Source organism: Callionymus lyra, chromosome 13, assembly GCF_982586985.1.
Source record: "Callionymus lyra chromosome 13, fCalLyr1.hap1.1, whole genome shotgun sequence".
NCBI classification, from domain to species: domain Eukaryota; kingdom Metazoa; phylum Chordata; class Actinopteri; order Syngnathiformes; family Callionymidae; genus Callionymus; species Callionymus lyra.
In genome coordinates this window covers 20,978,974-21,000,243 of record NC_141830.1, presented here as the reverse complement: position 1 = coordinate 21,000,243, position 21,270 = coordinate 20,978,974, and the positions used below count along the sequence as shown (strand labels likewise).

The window sequence follows — 21,270 nt, the reverse complement described above, 5'->3', positions numbered from 1 at the left end:
TTGGCCTCAGGTATGGCTTGGCAGGTGAAACACAGGTATAGATTAAGCTGATGTGCAGCAGCACCTCTCTGGCTCGGGTAACCATAAACTCCTCCGTCAGACTACTGAAGGGCAGTTTTAGTTTGTTGTTTTTCCCGTACAGGGCTGCTGAGGCTTCGGGGTAGGCCCAACCACTTCCTGAGGAAACAGCTGACTTTCCTCTCGAAGCACTCGACGGTGGTCATTGGCACATCATGCACCAGCAGTGGCCAGAGGAGTCGTGGCAAGATGCGGTGCTGGTAGATCCAGGCTTTAAACTTGCCTGGAAGCCCCGACTTATCCAGATGTGAGCCAGGTTCCCAACTCCTCTGTTGTTGATGGGAGTGCTGCGGTGTCCTTTAAGGTGCAGTCGTAGATCTTGCCCAGACTCTTTACTGGCTTTTCTCTCACAGTTGGGATCCGGACACCTCCTATTGTAAAGGGAAACTTGTCTGTTACCTTCCCCCTCATCACCACCAGTGACCTGGACTTGGCTGGCTTGAAGTCCATCCGTGCCCAGCTAATAAGACGCTCTAGGCCTTGCAGGATCCATCTACAGCCCGGGACTGATGTTGTAGTCACTGTCAGGTCATCCATAAATGCTCTGATGGGGGGCTGCCGCATGACAGAGTTGGTGAGTGGGCCTCTGTACTCCACCTCTGCTGACTTCACCACCATATTCATTTGCCTTCACGTGCCTCCCGGATCAGCTGAGTGACAACTCCTGTATGCTCGATGCTTCCTGGAACCTTTGGGACCCCAACCCTTCTGCACAGAGGTATCAATGTAGTTGTTTCTCGGGAGGAACTCCGTCATTCGTTTGGCAACAATACTGAAGAATATCTTGCCCTCAACACTGAGGAGTGAGATGACGCTAAACTGCTCGATGGTACTTGATCTCTCCTCCTTTGGAATCCAGACCCCCTCTGCATGTGTCCACTGATGTGCTACCTTCCCTCTTCTCCAGATGACTTTGAGGGTTGTCCACAGTTGCTTTAAGAGTCCGGGGCATCTTTTGTATACAACATATGGCACTCCACTTGGACCTGCGTCTGAACTGGTTATAGCAGCTTTGGCAATTTCCCCAACTTCTTTCAAAGTTCCTTGATGTTAAATGCCGAGATGGGTTCTGGCAGAGTTATCAAAGTCCTGCATGGTCCAAGAGGTTCCTCTCTTGCACTGTCACTGTAGGTGGCACTGAGGTATTTGTTAACCTCATCTTCAGAACATGCAAGGCAGCCACTTTTTTTTCTGCCCGAGGATCTTTTTGGTGAAGCTAAAGGGATTTACGATGAAGGCCGCACGTTTCCTGGCTCTTTCCCTACCCCTCCTCCTATGTCACTCAGCTCGGCATCCGGCTGATTCCCGAAGGTCATTGGTTTAGCCAGATGAACTTGTTACAGCAGACACTCTTGGTGCAACTAAGACTTTGACTTAAAATATTTTATTTACACTAAACATATATACACTTTAAAAACAATAATGGCTTCAGATGGATATATTCCTTCTATTCTCTCCCTCTTGTGTTTCTTTCCCTGCACAGAAAAAATAAAACATTCAATAATTTTCTAAAAGAAAAAGTAAAAGAAGATAAAGCTATTTACATAGTTGTTGGCCTGGGAACACTCGTGTTTCTCAGCGTGGATCCTTCTCTCCTCCTTTCCCGTTTGGTAGTAAACTTCCTTCTCCTGCGACGAAAACTTCTGCCACTGTAGAAACAGTCAAACAGGTTGTCAAATAAAGAGTTTTCAGACTTGCCTAACATGTTAGTCTGGATGGATTCTAGACCCCGACCATCTGTCCCAGGATGGTGTTGTCCTCCACACTGTTCTATGGCTTCACTATCTTCTTCACCATCTCCCTGCCTTCCCTCATGAACACCATGAATACGTTTGGTGGTCTCTTGACGTAGGCTTGTTTTCTGGCACCACAGCATCTGGTGGAACATCAGATCATTGCCATTAGATCTATGTCATGAGTCAAGTGTGCATTTAGATTAATCAAACGTCAGGACTAACTTGGAAGAGCAGGTCTGAGGCGGAGAAGGAGCTTGGCTGGATGTTCTGATTGTTGCTAGAATGAAAAGGAAAGTTCATTTCAAGACGATACTTAAGACGTGGAGTTGGATGTGAACGTGTGTGACACTTACAAAAAGACGAGCGGGCTCACGACTTCCACAGCTGGTGGCGGCTGAACCCAGAACCCTGGGCGGGCGCCACTGTTGACCCAAGTCAACCCAGCTGGGACTTGATGGTAGTTCCGTACTCTGTTCTCTGACAGCACTCGTCCAAACGATGGAACCGTCGTGGCTCCACATTGGAAGGGGTTGGTTTCAGAGGCCGTCGTCATCTTGAACTCCGAGGTCAAGTCCTTCTCCAACTGCTCGACATCAACCTCTTCAATGAGTTTGAGCAAATCGTCTTGAGCAGCAGAGTCCAGATCAGGAGCAGACGGAAGGTCCCCGATCATGGACAGGAACGTGGAGAGGACTGAGTCCGACTCTTGGATCAGTCCACTCAGACGAGAAGCTGCTTGGGTCGATAGTGACGAGGTCCATCGTTGAAATCATATTAAAATATTGTCTTCATATTAAGGTCACTGCCATCAGAGGATTAAAAAAAAACATGTCAAAGTAATAAAGTAGATTCTTAATGTAAACGATTCATTACATTGATTTAAAATCACGTTAAATGTAGTATGTGAGGCTGCAGGACTGCAGGTCTGAGGTGACCATCTGCAGCACCGGGGTGCCTCAAGGGACAGTGCTGTCACCTTTCCTTTTTTCCCTCTACACGGCGGACTTTACCTATGACTCCAGCAGCTGTCACCTCCAGAAGTTTTCTGACGACTCGGCCATTGTGGGCTGCGTGTCTGGGGGGGGCGAGCTGGAGTACAGGTCAGTCATCAAGGACTTTGTTGACTGGTGTGAGAGCAACTACCTTTGCTTAAACACAGGTAAGACAAGGGAGATGGTGATTGACTTCAGGAAAAAGTCCCCACCACATCAACCGGTGAGCATCCAGGGCTCGGACATTGAGCTGGTGGACAGCTTCAAATACCTGGGTGTTCACCTCAACAATAAACTGAACTGGTCCACACACATCAACGCCGTGTACAAGAAGGGCCGAAGTCGCCTCCACCTCCTGGGGAGACTGAGGTCCTTCGGAGTGTGCAGACCACTTTTAAGGACCTTTTATGACTCCGTGGTAGCCTCTGCTATCCACTACGCTGTGGTCTGCTGGGGAGCAGGCAGCACGGACCGGGACAGGAAGAGACTGAACAGGCTGGTCACGAGGGCCGGCTCTGTCCTGGGCCGCTCGCTGGACTCAGTGGAGGAGGTGGGAGAGAGGAGGACACTCTCCAGACTATCCTCCATCAGGGACAACACTCTCCACCCACTGCACCTGACCGTGGAGGAGCTGGCCAGCTCCTTCAGTGGCTCAGGCACCCCCAGTGTAGGACGGAGCGTTATAGAAGGTCCTTCATCCCAACTGGTGTCAGGATATTTAACTCTCTACTTTAAATATCCTGATGCTAAACCGTAGTGTGTTTTTCCTCTCGTGTGTTTTATTTTATTTTTTACTTTTTTTGTTTTTATTTTTATTTTTATTTTATTCTATTGTATTTTGTTAATAGTGTTAAATTTCTAATTTTGTAAATAATTGTATATTTTTAAGATCTTTTTTATTTTATTTTGTATTATCTCTTTTATTTTTATTTTTTTCCTTGCACTTTATTTTTTATTTTTTTAAACTGCGCTGTTGTAAAAGTGTGTTTCCCCTCTGGGGATGAATAAAGCTTTTCTATTCTATTCTATTCTATTCTATTCTATTCTATTTTATTGACGTGTGTGTTGAGTAAGTAAGTAAGTAAGTAAGTAATATATATTTATATAGCGCTTTTCGAGACCAGGGTCACAAAGCGCTTTAACAATCAAAACAATACTCAAAACAGTACATACTTCAAAGATCAAGACAACACCGAGAACAACACAGGAGTTCGAGAAATTCAAGGAAAAGCCTGCACAAATAGAAACGTCTTAAGATGTTTCTTAAAGGAGTCAGTAGACTCCATCAAGCGCAAAGAGAGAGGAAGATTGTTCCAAAGCTTAGGAGCAACAGCCTGAAAAGATTTCTCTCCTCTGGTCCTGAGCCGTGTGCGTGGAACCATAAGTAGATTCTGATCCACAGACCTCAGAGCCCGAGCTGGGGTGTAAGGCTGGATCAGATCAGTGATGTAAGGAGGAGCCTGACCATGAATAGCTTTGAAAGTAAGAACCAGAATTTTAAAGTTGATCCTGAAAGAAACTGGAAGCCAGTGAAGAGTTTTAAGGATCGGAGAAACGTGAGTTCTTCTACTAGAGCGGGTCAGAATTCTCGCTGCAGAGTTCTGAATCAACTGCAGGCGAGACAGCTCCTTCTTGTTAAGACATGAAAACAAACTGTTACAATAGTCCAGACGAGAAGAAACAAACGCATGGATTACAAGCTCCAGATCATGTTGTGACAGCATTTTCCTAAGTTTAGAGATTTTTCTCAGTTGAAGGAAACAGTTTCTGGTCAGTTTTCTACAGTGTTTAACAAGAGACATGTCTTTATCAAAGAGTGACGTTGGATCAGGTGAGGGGCGTTAGCAGAAAGGTGTGTAAAACTGAACTTTGATGGATGGAAATGGAAAAGGCAATACTTATTGAATTTTGTATTATTGATCTATACAAAAACTGATACAACTTCTTTAGGAATAGTTTATCCTGTTGCTTTCTAAAAGTGTCCAGCAGATGGCAGTATATTCGGTGTCACGCTTTAGTTTTAACCCAATTGACTTAATTTAATCTTTTAAATGTATTAATGTTTGTGCCGTTTCTTAATGTATATTTGAGTGTAATTAAAAACAAAAATGTTTTTAATTCTGCTCTTTTGTTATCATTGTAGGCTACTGTCTGTCTTAAAGCTGCTATATAAATAACGATTCAAAGTATTATTAATAAATGATCAGACAGAAAATATGATTTGAAGAAAGACTATCCAATTACCTTAGATCAGGAGCTGAAATAAGTTTTAATGGGTATTAAATGTTACTATTACCCATTTTTAATGTTATTTGGCTGCAACAAACATAGTTTCTACCTGAAGTTGTAATATTTGAACACACAATAAATCGAAATGGAGCAGTAAAAAAAAAATTCAAATGTTTAAAGATGAACAATTCTTTAATATTTAAGGGACATGAAATAGACATAAAATTATATCTAATATATAATTAAATATAAAATGATATTTTTAACCATTTCTCTGGTGACAAATTCAGAAATGTTTACTTTCTTTTCTGGTGATAAAACATATTATTTTAGTCAAATACAAATTAACAAGACAAGTCTACTGTACCATCTTTCTGTGAAATAAACTTGAATGCTTGGAAAGAGACCATGTGAGAGGAAATTCCCCTGACAGCTCGTACAGCAAATTAATATGGTTGTTTTGATAGAAGGAATGACGTTAATGCTAACTTAGCATTAACTTAAGACAGACTTATGTTGCCTAGCTAGCTAGGACTTCACTTACCTCTCAATCCTCATTGCTTTATCCCTGCTGCGGGCGAATAACTTTCTGATATCCATCTAGGATTTGAACCAAGTTGGCATGATAATTTAAATTTAAAAATAGAGATCATATACAAAAATGCATTGCATTTAAAAAAAACCAAAACATTTCCATTAAAAAAAGTCATTTAACATTTCAATTGTTAAATTCATTGAATATTCTTTTGCCACTGATGTACTTACGTAGAAGTTTTCTGATGAGGGAAAAACACTGTATAATTTTAAAAATAAAATTCCAAATTCAACTGAAGTTGTGTCGAGGATTGTTGCAAAATCACAACTAGAACTTAGTTGTTTTATTTTATGATATTCTGAACACAATCAGAAGCTTAGTTTCGCCCTCTGGCGTCTATAAAGTGAACTGCAGTTTAACTTTTGGATCCTAAAATGTTCGTGTGAATTAAAAAATATATGTATGATATTTAGGGAGTTATACTGAGAAATTAAAAAAAAAGTCCAATTCAATAAATCATCTCTTTAACTTGACAAAATGAAAATCCAACACACTTTCGAGCGCTCTTGTTTCAGGGGGAACCATTTTACTGTAACACAGTCCGACTAACAAGGTGAGTGTTTTGTTTTCACATTTATTTAGATATCAAGTCAAATCCCGTTTTTTTTAATCGATTATTATTAAACCACTTTGTGTCCAGATAAATATAATATATTATACATAAATACATTTTGGAAACGTTTGTCCATCGTAGGAACTAAAGCACTGTTTGTTTTGTTTCCAGCGTCAACTCTTATTTTCTCAGATAAGTTGAAGTAAAATCGAGATCTTGATCCAACAGGACATGGTTCTGTGTGTTCAACGATGCATGAGAAACACCTGTGGAGTTTGGCGCAGGTAAGTTGTTTCTACAAAGTCTCTGAAAGAATCTTAAAAAATGAAAAAGAACCTGCTTTGAAAAACTAGTTCTACAGACTTGGTTGACAAATGTTTATTCAAACCAACATTTCTGGATATTTTAAATGCGTTAAATCTCAATAAAATGCTCAGGGTTTTTAAGCATTGTTTAAAAAAAAAGAGTTGAATTTCACTGAATAAAAGGATTTAAAGAGACCTTTCATCCACATGTGTTCTGTTCTCAGAGTATTTCAGAGCCAGAGAAGACGTTGTCTTTACTCCGGGGATCCTGACTTCAACCGGGATGACATCAGAGAGAAGTTAATGGGTTTTCCCGGCGGCTCCGTCGACCTCCTGCGGCAGGATTCTGGCACCGCGGTGCTGACCGTCAACAACCCGTCACGCAAGAACGCCTTCTCCGGTAACAATGAACCCAAGGATTGAATGTTAGAATGCAACATGTGACTGATTATTAGTATGTGAACACATGATCAAATCTACAGGGTTTAGTGTTGTGATGTGTGTTCAGAGTCCACTTGATGGTAGTGATGTGTTAATGAAGCTTCATGAAACAGTGTCATTATGTTCAGAGTCCACTAGATGGTAGTGATGTGTTAATGAAGCTTCATGAAACAGTGTCATTATGTTCAGAGTCCACTAGATGGTAGTGATGTGTTGATGAAGCTTCATGAAACAGTGTCATCATCTTCAGAGTCCACTAGATGGTAATGATGTGTTGATGAAGCTTCATGAAACAGTGTCATCATCTTCAGAGTCCACTAGATGGTAGTGATGTATTGATGAAGCTTCATGAAACAGTGTCATTATCTTCAGAGTCCACTAGATGGTAGTGATTAGTTGATGAAGCTTCATGAAACAGTGTCATTATGTTCAGAGTCCACTAGATGGTAGTGATGTGTTGATGAAGCTTCATGAAACAGTGTCATCATCTTCAGAGTCCACTAGATGGTAGTGATGTGTTGATGAAGCTTCATGAAACAGTGTCATCATCTTCAGAGTCCACTAGATGGTAGTGATGTGTTGATGAAGCTTCATGAAACAGTGTCATTATCTTCAGAGTCCACTAGATGGTAGTGATTAGTTGATGAAGCTTCATGAAACAGTGTCATTATTTTCAGAGTCCACTAGATGGTAGTGATGTGTTGATGAAGCTTCATGAAACAGTGTCATTATCTTCGGAGTCCACTAGATGGCGTCTCTTCACTATTTGTTTTGAACAACTGTTCCAAAGAAACATCATTTTTAAACTGATGCCGCCACCTACTGACCTCTGAACAACATGACACTGTTTCATGAAGCTTCATTAACACGTCACTAGTGTTAAATGTACACGGAACAGAGATAGATTGTCAACACTTTTAATGTGTAGCACAACACTGTAAAGTGTATGTTTTTTAAAGTCAACGTTCAGTTTGATTTAATATTAACTCTGAGAACTCCTCAGTGAATATCAGTAGTGAGTTGTACTTGATTAGAAACTATTCATCTCTTGTCGTCCGTGTTTAATATTGTGTAGTAGAAGTATGAGACTTAAAGCTAATTGTCGTCATAATTTCTCATGACAACATAATCTATCGCAAAAACACCTGAAATGACCTGAAATAAACTGACTTCCTATGATGCTTTGCCGCCCAGTCCATCAATCCCAACTGTCCATCACTACGATATATAGTTTTTACATGTACTGTAGTTTAAAGGCAATTGTTGGGTTTTCAACATTCAAAAATCTTCTCTGATTAAGGTAAACTTTTCATGGACTTAAAAGTAAGTAACATTTGAAAAGTGATTTAATAGGAACTTATTCCTGATCAGGTGGGCAGAGCATTTTCATATATTTATACTGTGTTTTGTTGAATTAACACGATATTAAACACCTGGATTTCAACTCTGAATATTGAGACTTTTAGGGGAGGAGCTTAATTGAACACTTTTGAGATTAAGTTTGAAAGAGTAAAGAAATACTTTACAACTAATTTAATAAACTAATTTAAACACGGGGACCTCTGTCGGCAGGTGGGATGATGGTGCAGCTGGAGGAGAGGGTGGAGCAGCTGGAAAGCTGGACGGAAGGAAAGGGCCTCATCGTGCGGGGAGCCGCCGGAACGTTCTGCTCCGGTTCTGACCTGAACGCCGTCCGAGCTTTGTCCGACCCGCGGGTGCGAGGGCCGACAGTGAAGTGTTAGTTTGTGTATCGACGAGTGTAACGAGTGTGTTCTCCTGCAGGACGGCGTGAAGATGTGTATGTTCATGCAGGACCTACTCACACGACTCCTCAGGTCAGTGAGGTCCATACGAGGGGGCGGAGCCAAGAGGTTACTTTTGATTGGTCAGGAAAAAAGAAATATGAATATTAAAAAAAGTTCATATTTTACTATATTTTAAAGTCAAATCAATAATTTAAGTGCAACCTTTTACGTTTATTTTATTGATATAAAACACCAATATGAATTTAAAATGGCATTCAGGCTATTTTATTTAAAATAAATGTTTTAAAGTTTTAAATTAGTTTTTATCTATTTATCTGTCCCGCACTTCTGTGGAAGGTGTACATGTGAACAAATGTGTATTGTTGCTGATATATTTATCATTATTTTATATATTATACTGTCTACAGCACATGATAGTTTCGTAAGAACAAGAACAAAGGGCAAATAAAACAAACAAAGTGCAAGGGATGACAAAGTGCAAATATAAAGAACAAAATGGATGAAAGGAAATCAAGTCATACAGTATAAGAAAATCAATATTATTATTTATTTTAAATACGTATTATTTATTCAGTAATATTTGTACACATGTCTTAAAATAATCTGTACGTATGTTTAATCTTGTTTTTATTCCCCAATGATGGAAGAATAAAGGTATATCTTATCTTAAATACAATTTTTCATTTTGACAACACAAGGAAAGGATCAAAGAAATCATAGAAAACTTTTCTGTTTGATTTCATCACCTTATGACACGTTTCTAGAAATATTGTTGCGTGTTTGACACCTAGAGTTGATAAGATACGTATCATGATACAACGATACGATATATATAGTTATACTGTAGTAACAAGAATAGATGTGTAGTATTGTGGAGTACTTGACTCTGGTGTTGCCGAATTTACAGACCACATGACTCCAGTGTATCCTCTCGTCCTCATTCACCGTGGGATCCCGCAAGATTTCATTGTGGCTTTAGCTGCAGAGCACATAATGAGTGCTGCCATCTAGAGGCTGGAAGTTTAGTTGCAACACAAAAATGGTGTAAATATTTGAATGTTAACTGTAAATACAAATCTTATTATTTTATTGTTACTTTAAATTTTAACCGTAAAAAACATTTAGAATTGAAAGAAAAAATAAATAAAAACAGTGCTGTTGAATAACAATAAGTCTAGCGCCACCTCTGTCCACTTGTGTCACTGCAGGTTGCCGTTGATGTCTGTGGCTCTGGTGGAAGGACGAGCTCTGGGTGGAGGCGCAGAACTCACCACCGCGTGTGACTTCAGGTACAAATACTCAAATAAAGTACTCTGTTTCTACTTTACACTCGACAACAACTGACCTCCTCGTCACAAGATATTTCAATGTTTTCTTGTCTTCATTAATAATAAACGAGTTGTTAGAAAAGTGTATGTGTTCAATTTTGCACTGAAGTAAAAATTGATTTAACTTCAAGTTAAAATAAATGATAAATGAACACTAAATAATTTAAATAAATGATAAATGACAATTAAATAATTAAAACAATACATGAAAACAAAACATTTCAATTAAAAATTAATACGAATTAAAGGATTAAAATAAAAAAGAATTGACCATTAAATAATTAAAATAAATAATAAATTAAAATAAAATATTTAAAATAAAAAAATAAATGACAATTATATAATTACAAAATGTAAATGTAAAATCAAAGTTTTAAAGTAATTAATAAACGTCAGTTTTATAATTAAATAAATAATACATGAAAATCAAAGAGTCAAAAATAACCAATGAACTAACTTTAAAGAGTCGAGATAAAAATAAATCAAAGTTAAAGTTGAAATAAATAATACATGGAAATTAAAGAATTAAAATAAATAAATGACAAGAAAAGGTTAGAATAAAAATTTAAATAATAATAAATAATAAAAAAAAAGTTCAAAAAAATTAAAGTTCAAATAATTAAAATTAAAAATACATGAAAATAAGAGTTAATATAAAGAATAAATGAATAGTAAACAAACCTATCGCGTTGACCATCGACCATGCTGTGTCTCCTGTGGTTCAGGCTCATGACTCGCGGCAGCATCATCCAGTTCGTCCACAGACACATGGGTCTGGTACCAGGATGGGGGGGCGCGGCTCGACTCGTCAACATCGTCGGGAGCCAGAACTCCCTCCAGTTGCTCGGAGCGTCTCTGAAGGTCGACCCCGACTTCGGGCTGCGGATCAAACTGTCTGACGGAATCCTGGAGGAGGACGAGGAGCCGGCCTTGAGTCGGGCAGAGAAGTGGCTCCAAAGGCTCACCGACGGTCCGGCCTCGGTGACCCAGGCCGTGAAGAAGGTGGTGACGTCAGGCAGAGAGCTCCCTCTAGCGGATGCTCTGAGGACTGAGAAAGAGGTGTTTGGAACAGTATGGGGGGCGCCGGCGAATCTTGAGGCTCTGAGCAGCAGATCCAAACACAAGTGACATCTGAGGCGTTCAATATAAACTCTTAACATTCATGTTCAAAATAAAAACAATCTCTCACAGTTTTGAAATGTTTATTCTTCAGTATGGAAAGTCAAAAAAGTGAGCCACAAAAAAGAAAGTAAACGGACGCCTCTGTGACAGAGAAACATCAGATCTGATGAGCAGCTGTTGAGAAGAACATGCACGACCACCGGAGCGACACGAGCAGCAAACAAACCTCGCGTCTTTCTCGACAACCGAAGGTTCGTGAGGCTTGAACTGTTCGAGCGATACAGACGGAGCAAAGACACATGTTTAGTCGACATTAGAGAAACAGATCCTTCGTTCACACGACTCGTATCAGCCAAGAGTCGACGATGTTAGACGGAAGAATATTAAAATGAAGACATTTTTGTACGGTTGGAGAGAAATTAAAAGACATGTCTGACGCTCGCAAGGTTCAGTCAAAATGGTCGCTTCAGTTCCTCGATGGAGAAGTTTGAAAAATACAATTTAAAAATGTTTTTATGAAACCGACCAATCATGAGAGCAATGACGCCTTTTCCGCTCGTCCACAAATTGACCGAAACACTGGACACAATTTTAAAAAGCATTTCATGAACAATTATCTTTAAAATTGCACATTTCAGTGACATCGTCGCCGTGGAAACGTAGCTCGATATTCTGCCGTTGGTGAAATATTTAGACAAATATTGCTTTTGTTTAGCAACATTAGGCTGAATATAACATCGTTCAATGGTTCATCTCTGTTGCTAAATTTCATCTTTAATCTTTAAGATAATGTAAACATTACTGAACAAACATCGGTCAAATGTTTCCACAAACAATCACAGGATGGTCCAGACAGGAGTATCCAAGTATATCATCAGAATATTGAATAATGTAACATTTCAAATGTTCAAACTTTTGTTTTATTTCAATGTTTTTTTTAAAGCATTCGATTTTCAATAATTGAATTCAATCGTTTCTATTTAAAAAAAAGTTTTATTTATAGATTTATTTTTACAAATAAAATAAAAAAAAGTGTATATTTTCAAAATGAATACATTTTTGCACAAAAGTTTTAAAAATTCATTAACTAAATTCTACATATTTTTTATTTACAGTCTTTTGAATTCAATATAAAAATGTATATATATATATATATATATATATATATATATAAATAATGCATAATAGAGTCCAGGCATAACCAACAGAGCACCGAGCTACTTCATCAAACTTTCAGCCAATTCAGGGACACTATTATACCAACATTTTTATATTGAATTCAAAAGACTACAAATAAAAAACGAAATGTTTGACTTTTTGTTATTATTGCAACTACAATATCAAAGTGTATGTGTAAAAAGAAAAGTGAAACTATATAAATTCAACAACAACAAACAATTTATTGTGTATAAATGATAGACTTCAATTAATAAACAAGTGCTTAAAAAACAACAACATTTCAAAAAGAAATCAAAGTTTAAACATTTTAAATGCATTTAATATTCTGATGAAACTTCCACTAAAGACTTAATTTGTCACAAAAAACTGTAGTGTGTTTCCACAGCTCAACGTTTGGCCTCAAACGACAGTCGTACGACTCGGACGCGTCAAGAAAACCTTCGACCGGCGTGTTGTTGCTCTGCTGACATCACGAGGTGAAGAATAAATTAAGAGAACGAATCACAGCTTTGCAACGTCACACTTCAGTCATCGTACACTGACCGTCCGGCATTCTGGAGCGTCCACTGCCGGACGACGGGGGGGAGCTGGACTCGGCTCCGGGGAGGGCTCTGTCCTCTGGGTTCAGTCTCCGTGGCCTGTCCTCCCAGGGCTCCACGTGTTCTCCGTCGCCCTCGTCGTCTTCATCCTCCTCCTCTTCGTCGTCGCTCCACTCTCCAGATCCAGATTCATCTATGGAGATGTGAAGGTCGGAAGACCTGGAGGGTGAAGCCTCCTCGTCTTCATCCTCCTCCTCCTCTCCTACACCGGCACGCTCCTGAGGAGGTCTGGGGCCGATGTGGAGCTGTGAGAGGGCGTCCTCCAGAGCTGGGCTCCCGGGCTGAGCCCCAAGAGAGACGAGAGGTCTGGGGTTAGTCGGGATGGACGCTGGAGGAGCTGCGACCTGCGGTTGTCCTCCTGCAGCATCTGCTCCATCCGCAGAACTCTCCCTTCCAGCGGTGCCGACGGCCCCGCCGACCCCCTCGGTGTCCAGTCTTAGCCCGGCCACTCCCTTCTTAGGGATGTCCAAAACGTCTCTCTTCATTTTCCGCCTGCGGCCGTGTTCGTTGCGCCGGTACTGGACCATGTTCTCCAGGTCGGCCACGTACAAGAACCCGGCGATGAGCATCTCCGCCGTCTTCTTGCCCTTGACGAAGGCGTCCTCCAGCTCGCGGCTGGTCCTCTCGTCGTACTGCCACCATCCGTTGCGGCCCTCGTAGTACCAGGCGTGGTCGCTGGCGGCGCCCCCTCGGCCCCCCGCCGAGGCCTTCAGCTCCTCCGGGGAGAGGAGGGTGGGCCGCTCCAGGAAGTCGTCCGGCACCTCCTGCCTGCAGAGGGCGCAGCGCTTGCTCTGCCAGGACGCCCCCTTCACGCACAGGAAGCAGAAGACGTGGTGGCAGGGCAGCTGGACCGGGTGCACGCAGCTCTGCAGACAGATGGCGCACTCGGGGACCGAGAGGGCTGGAGAGGAGCTGCTGGATCCAGAGCACGAGTCTGTGGTGCTGCCGCTTCCACTGCCGTTGCCTCCTTTCTTACTGGACGGCAACGAGCCCACAGAGTGGTCCACCCCCCCACAACTGGCCATTCTGAGTCCTGCAGAACAAAACTGTTCAATAAATCTATAAAAACATAACAGTTCAGTCCAACTTTTGGAAAATGATAGGATTTTAAGCGCATCTTATAGTCCGAACAATACGGTAAATGAAGATTAATGCGAGTAATCTCTTATATTGGAAATAATTTAGTATTTAAAGTGGGTTCTCCGATTACTCCTGGAAGGGCTTTACTGTAATGAGATTAGGTGTTTGAATGGAGACAGAACCCTCTGGTGGTTATATAGCGCAACTGCGATAGAAAGATCATTAATCTCAGATGCAAGTAATTTGTATTTATAGAGCGCTTTTCCAGACCAGTATGTGTAATCGGTTACACGACAGTTAGAAGCTTCTACTCGTGTAGAAAATGTTGTGTGAAGAAAACTTTACCACATTTAAAATTTCCTAGAACTCCTGTCTTGTTCTCAATTTCATCTTGACCTTTTTAATATATATTTTAGTGAGTATCGTTTTGATTGTTTAAGCACTTTGTGACCCTGGTCTGGAAAAGCGCTCTATAAATACAAATTACTTACTTACATATGTGATAAAATGTTTGTTTTCATATCGTATCAATTTCCAGATATCTGTTGGAAATATCGAGATATGAAATGATGTCCATAATCGCTCAGCCCTAATGCTTACTGTATTGAGGTTAGTTAAAACATAGATAGATAGATCAGTAAAACTGTATATTTTTGTTTTTTGAATGTTCTCCTACATTTGTAAATGTTAATTTTACACATAATCTATATGGTGATTCATCTCGATAGTCCTTTCAATGACACTGTATCCATATTTGACAGCAACGTAGCAATCGTTAAAAAGAAAATGTACTAACATTTTTTGTTAACAAATCACATTATGTGTAACCATAGTTCTTGTATGGTCCGATTCAATAAGGTACGCGCTAAATAAAATAATTAAGATTTGCAAGGGTTGCAATTAGCTAGATGGAAGCAGTCATTATGTTCTCTGAAGCTAAAGGAAGAATTAAAACCTGCGAGATCCCGGTGATGACTGAGGACGAGAGGATACAGTGGACAGCTTTTAAAGCTGATGTTTGGACATATTTTGGTTTGAAAGCAGCTACGACTTTGTCAAGAGTCATGTGGTCTGTAAATTCTGCAACACCAGAGTCAAGTACTCGACACTACTACAAATATATTCTTGTTACTACAGTATCATAATATATGGAATTGTTGACCCTGTATCGTGATACGTATCTACACATTCTTGACAATAAACACCTCTACATAATTGCAGATGCAGACATCAATGATGATACACATTTAAAAAGCATCAATACTTACTGCAAGTTTCTTTAGACTCTAAATCATTGGTAGTGTTGTGGAATCTGTAGTGAAAGAAAGTTCAACGTTGAATATCATTCATCGATTTCTGTAATGAACACTTTGGCAACACAAAGTAATAATTTAAAGTATCTTATATTTTCTGTCACAAGTGTACAACAAACCAATATAAAATAAATACTGCATAAAAAACCGTCTTACTATAATAAATAAAACAGCCGAATCTATTGCCACTTCAAAATGACGTCATACTATAATAAAATCCTATCAATTCAATGAAATTTAACATACCTTATACATATTAATAATAATTACACAACAACAATAACAAACCCTATTATATGATACATAATAAATAATGATAACAATACAATAGAAATCATAAAATAAACGTTGTTCTGTAGTTAATATTTGTACAAACACAATGACGTTCTTGACTTGTTCTAGAGAGTCTTTGCAGATTTATGTTTGTGTTTCTTTTGTGTTACAATTTAATTCCGTGGATTACGTGCGTGTGTGGATTAAGTCGACAACATGAGCTCGGTCTTTGTTACAAAAATAGGTTACATTTGTGACAAATGGCTCGTAAACTACAATGACATTTTCATTTTTAGCATTTATAATAAACGGTTGATCTTGTCAGATATTATAAAATGCTTATTTTAAAGGATATAACGCTGAAAACAAGAACAGTTTGTAGCTACAATACTTTCACTCCAGCAAATAGACGGGTCCATACGAATGCGCTAGCTAGCTTTAGCCAGGCTACATTTCATTTAAACGCATTTAAACACACGGAACTGTTGATATTAGAATAACTGCACCTTTAGGTTTGTCCGTGATGTCAAGCAGCACCGGAGCAATTCATGTAAGCGCGTGAAGGTCCGAGGCAGGTTTAGCAAACGGCTAATGTTAGCAGGCTTTGTTTTTCTCTCCAGCGAGAACAAGCATAGACCGACGCACGTCTGCGTGATGACGTAACATATGACGCGAGGACTGGCGTTATGCGCATGTCAGTAGACAATCATCGGAAATAAAGACGAACAATAATTATAAAAATATTTGTATTTGCACAATATTGTATTAGCGTATTTATCATTTTTTCCTTTCCACAATAATTCTGTTTTTTTTCCAGTTTACAATATTGTATATATTATAGCAAAATATTCTACTGGATTTTCCATTTGACAAATTTATATTTATTTATTTTTCCTTTAACAATATATATATATTTTTTCTTTGCACAATTGTTCTACTTTTTTGTTTTTAATGTAAAATATTTTAGAATTGCAGATACATTTATTTGTGCAGGGTTTTTCTTTATCTTCATAGGGTTGCTGTGTTGTTGTCTTGGCCTTTTAAAGTTTTGAAATTTGTGTGTATTTTCAACTGTGTACTGTTTTGAAGTTCAAGTGCTTTATGACCCTGGTCTGCAAATGGCGCTTTACAAATTACTTAAAATTACTTGCTTACTAATATTGTATTTTTCCATTTTACAATATAGTATTTTTCACTGCACAATATTTTATTTTTGTAATTTTCTATTTTTATTTTCACAATTATGTATTTTAGAATTTTGAATGTTTCTTTGCACAATGTTGTATAATATTGTTTTGTATTTTGCATTGCACTATTTATTTTTTTTTGGCACAATATTGCATTTCTATATTTTCCACTGGAAAACTTTATATTTTTTATTAAGACACTTTTATTCGTGCAGCCCTTTCCTTGATTTTCTGAGACTCCTTTGTAAGTCTTGGCGTTATCTTGATCTTTTAAGTATATATTTTATTGAGTATTGTTTTGATTGTTTAAGCGCTTTGTGACCCTGGTCTGGAAAAGAGCTCTACAAATATTACTTACTTACTTACTTAAATTCCTTGGGCTATTAAATTGTACAATTCTGAGTTCTGGGGCAGGAGTGGAGTAAAAGTATCATGATGTTCTGTTCTATGTTAATCTTTGTATCCTTTGTTATTGTTCTTTATCTTTAGACTTAGATTGTATCATCTTGTTATTTCTCTTTATTTCTCTTTGTTCTTGCTCTTATTTTATTTTGATGATTTTTTAATGAAAAATTGCTGTATTTGCTGTGGATAATTTGGAAAAAAAAAAAAATCCCGAAGGAGACCTCCTGAGGGATCAATAAAGTTTTACCTTACCTTACATTACTTACTTACAATGTTGTATTTTGTATGTTGCTTTGCAAAATATTGTATTTTATTATTATGTATTTTTAACTGCCCAATTTCCCATTTTTATTTGCACAATGTTGTATTTTCTGTGAGATTATTAAAGTATAATACGATCTATTTATTACTTAGGTGCTGCAAAATTGCTGCCTTGGTACTTTTTTTATAGCTTATTTTTTGTGTCATTCTTTTGTTCTGTACTGACGCCACAAAAAAATATCGAATATTGTGTTTACATAACTGGCAATAAAAGTCTCCGATTCTGAAAAAACAATAGATTCAAAGTCCCACTCCAGACCAGTGGGTGGCGGCAAAGCGCCTTTCACGTCGCTCGCCAGCCTCCATCAAGCAAAACGAAGGAGACGCTCTTCCTGTTCGCTGTCGCCTAGAGGACGTTGGTGTCACAGAGTAGAGCAGCTCTCCGGGTGTTGTTTAGTCCAGCGAGTCAAAGAAACCAAGATGTTCTCCCGCGCACTGAGACCCTCCGTCAGCCTGGCCAGAGGCTTCTCCTCCTCGTCGTCGCAGCGGGCGAAGGTGGCGGTCCTGGGCGCCTCGGGTGGGATCGGGCAGCCCCTGTCCCTGCTGCTGAAGAACAGCCCCCTGGTGAGCCAGCTCTCCCTCTACGACATCGCGCACACGCCCGGCGTGGCCGCGGACCTGAGCCACATCGAGACCCGGGCGCAGGTGACGGGTCACATGGGGCCCGACCAGCTCGACGCGGCGCTCACGGGCTGTGACGTCGTGGTGATCCCCGCAGGTGTGCCCAGGAAGCCCGGCATGACCCGCGACGACCTGTTCAACACCAACGCCACCATCGTCGCCACCTTGGCGGACGCCTGCGCCCGCTACTGCCCGGAGGCCATGATCTGCGTCATCGCCAACCCGGTCAACTCCACCATCCCAATCACCGCCGAGGTCATGAAGAAGCACGGAGTCTACAACCCCAACAAGGTGTTCGGGGTCACGACCTTAGACATCGTCCGGGCCAACGCCTTCGTGGCGCAGCTCCAGGGTCTGGACCCGGCCAGGGTCAGCGTCCCCGTCATCGGGGGTCACGCCGGCAAGACCATCATCCCGCTCATCTCCCAGTGCACGCCCAAGGTGGACTTCCCCGCCGACCAGCTGGCGGCGCTGACCGGCAGGATCCAGGAGGCCGGCACCGAGGTGGTCAAGGCCAAGGCCGGCGCCGGCTCCGCCACCCTCTCCATGGCGTACGCCGGCGCCCGCTTCACCTTCTCCGTCCTGGACGCCATGAACGGGAAGGAGAACGTGGTGGAGTGCGCCTACGTGCGCTCGGCCGAGACGGAGTGCAAGTACTTCTCCACGCCGCTGCTGCTGGGCAAGAACGGCATCGAGAAGAACCTGGGACTGGGCAAGCTGACCGCCTTCGAGGAGAAGCTGGTGGCCGACGCCGTCGACGAGCTCAAGGGCTCCATCAAGAAGGGCGAAGACTTCGCCGCCAAGATGAAGTGAAGCGTTCCCGGCGTAGAGTAGGATTTAGAGTCTTCTGGGTTCGACGTCTGTTTTCGTTTTCTTTGTCTTTCCTCTCGTTTGACGACTGGGTTTATCCGTGAATCATGATTGAAAATACAAGACGAGCCATATATAGTATATATAGAATATATATGATGTACAGTTTGTCGTTCGAAGAGACTGAGAAGAAACATCTTCCACCGTGACAGTCATTCAATGTTACTGATGAGAACAAACATCACTCCATCAATAAACAGCCGAGCTCCTCAAGTCGTTTCCTTCTTATGTCCTGCCATCACAAGACTAGTATTTATATATATATTGTTTTTTTAAATATATATTTTTAAATGTGTCCTTCAAAAATTCACTATGAAGTCGTTATACAACTGTTATACATTTTTATATTGGATTTAAAAGACCAAATGTGTTTTTAAAAAAATGACTTTTTGAAATAGTTGCCTTTATTGATTATTAAAACATTTTTCAGAGAGAAATTATTCAAAAAATGTATTAAAACAAATATTAATTAACAAGCCTTTAAATAACAGTAACAAACATTTCAAATGTTAAATTCATTCATTTAATACTCTGAGAATTATATCCTTCCATATTTATTGTACTTAAATACCTAATAAAAAGATTAAGTAATAGTTAAGTTTATCTTAAAATCAAAGAAACTCAACATAAGTTTTTAGGCCTTTCATTTTAAGATAAACTTAAAAGATGTGAACGACTATCTGATCAAAAATAAGTGCAATATTTCACTACCACCGTGCTAATGACGAGTTAAACTATTAAAATGTTGGTTTTTAGTAATTTAATTAATGTATTTTTACATTTTCATTTAGAAAATATGTATTTTAAATGCATTATAATGAAAAAACTTCCGATATAAATATGATTGCGAGCCAATCCAATGCTTAAATGCATCAAAAGTTCAAAGGTTAAAAGATGTCAAACTCAAACAATATTCTCACGACACTGATATACTTCAGTAAAGTTCACTTCAAGGATTCATGTAATGTCGAGTCTGTTGACCTTCGACCTTTCTAAAAATAGAGCCGGCACATAACAGACGCGAGTCCAAAGTCACGGATAAAAACAGACGCGGGTACAAACCCAATATAGTTTTATTTGACGTACAGGTTCTCTTGCTTCCTGGTGGACCCGAGACGTGAAGGTCTTAAAGTCATGTTGCAATGACATGTTGCTATTAAAACAATCTGCACCAGATGAGTCTAGAAGAAAACAGAACATTCGCTCTAAATAGTTTTGTCTACATTAAAATAAAAAAAGCCGTCATGTGTCCCGTTAAATAACCTCGTCGACCCGGAACAGTCAGTCCTCGTCCTCCACGCTCGGATCGTGTTTCTCAGCAGCGTCTCTCGCTTCCTTTTTCAAAGTCTCTCAAAACATTTTCCAAGATCCGTCTGAATGTTCCTCGTCTCACTTTGTGCATCACGGGATCTTCAAATCCGACAGGTAGCAGCATCACCCCTGCAGGGGCGGAGGAGGGTTGGGGGGGTGGGGGGATGGAGGGGGTTGGCGGGAGAGGGGCGTCCGTCCAGGGCCAGGATCTACTGCGGGAGGACCAGGTCTGTGTCGTGGCCTCGGCGGTGCCTGTGCTCTGTTTTGTTCCTGCTCTCCTCACGCTCGCTCGGGTCTCGCTCCCGGTCCCGCTTCCTCTCCCGCCTCCCCTCCTGGCTCTCCTTCTCTTTGCGGTTGTTGCGATTCCTTCTTTCTCTGCGCTCGTTCTTCCGCCTCACGCCTGCGGAGGGACGGAGAAGGTCAACTCTGGATCTTAGTGTTAAAGTCATCAATATTTACAAGGGTTTGACTCGTTAAGGGTCAAAGGTCAATCTTTCCACTAATAAAGTGGCTACAGATGTCACATGTCATCTTCAGAGCGTGTTTGTTCGTTAACAACAACATATATTTACAAGTGCTTGATTCGTTCAGGGTCAAAGTTCGATCGTTCCACTAATAAAGTGGCTACGAAATGTCACATGACATCTTCAGAGTGTGTTTGTTTCGTTAACAACAACACACAACAACAACACAGTCGTGTATTTGTTGTGTAAGTGTGAAGAATGTGAAGTGAGTTGAGTCAAGAAACAAAACTAAAGGTTCATACTTTTATTTTATTTATTTTTTTATTTTTTATTTTTTTAACATTTAGATGTTTTAAATACATTTAAATAAACATGTTTTCGCTTATATTAATTATGTTTTTTAATTGAATACAACGAATTCTCGTGTTGTATTAAAAACTCTGGCAATTAAAGTTTCTGATTCTAATTCTGTATTTTTCCAATGTATGTGTGTTTCATCGTC

At 40.1% G+C, this 21,270-nt stretch overlaps 4 protein-coding genes across 4 annotated transcripts in view; 2 read left to right on the top strand and 2 right to left on the bottom strand.

Annotated features, from left to right (window-relative positions):
• Positions 1-6,153: 6,153 nt before the first annotated feature.
• Positions 6,154-11,207, top strand: echdc1 (enoyl CoA hydratase domain containing 1). The gene is made up of 7 exons (XM_087805030.1): positions 6,154-6,183; positions 6,355-6,467; positions 6,713-6,888; positions 8,502-8,644; positions 8,712-8,764; positions 9,904-9,984; positions 10,749-11,207. The coding sequence occupies exons 2-7, from the start codon at positions 6,415-6,417 to the stop codon at positions 11,149-11,151; spliced, it is 909 nt and encodes a 302-aa protein (XP_087661156.1). The 5' UTR covers positions 6,154-6,183; positions 6,355-6,414; the 3' UTR covers positions 11,152-11,207.
• A 4-nt stretch (positions 11,208-11,211) lies between these two features.
• LOC148067747 (E3 ubiquitin-protein ligase rnf146-like) lies at positions 11,212-16,229 on the bottom strand. The gene is made up of 3 exons (XM_087805028.1): positions 16,096-16,229; positions 15,272-15,315; positions 11,212-13,956 (listed from the first exon to the last, which is right to left on the bottom strand). Exon 3 carries the CDS (start codon positions 13,946-13,948, stop codon positions 12,842-12,844), a length of 1,107 nt encoding a protein of 368 aa, XP_087661154.1. The 5' UTR covers positions 13,949-13,956; positions 15,272-15,315; positions 16,096-16,229; the 3' UTR covers positions 11,212-12,841.
• A 1,592-nt stretch (positions 16,230-17,821) lies between these two features.
• mdh2 (malate dehydrogenase 2, NAD (mitochondrial)) lies at positions 17,822-19,206 on the top strand. Its single transcript, XM_087805027.1, has one exon. The coding sequence runs from the start codon at positions 17,923-17,925 to the stop codon at positions 18,934-18,936; it is 1,014 nt and encodes a 337-aa protein (XP_087661153.1). The 5' UTR covers positions 17,822-17,922; the 3' UTR covers positions 18,937-19,206.
• Positions 19,207-20,048: 842 nt separating this feature from the next.
• Positions 20,049-21,270, bottom strand: part of rspo3 (R-spondin 3) — a 22,124-nt gene continuing 20,902 nt past the window's right edge. The window contains exon 6 of the mRNA XM_087805026.1: positions 20,049-20,704. Coding sequence (XP_087661152.1) covers positions 20,514-20,704 — 191 coding nt within the window. The 3' untranslated portion in view covers positions 20,049-20,513. The remainder of the gene's footprint in view (positions 20,705-21,270) is intronic.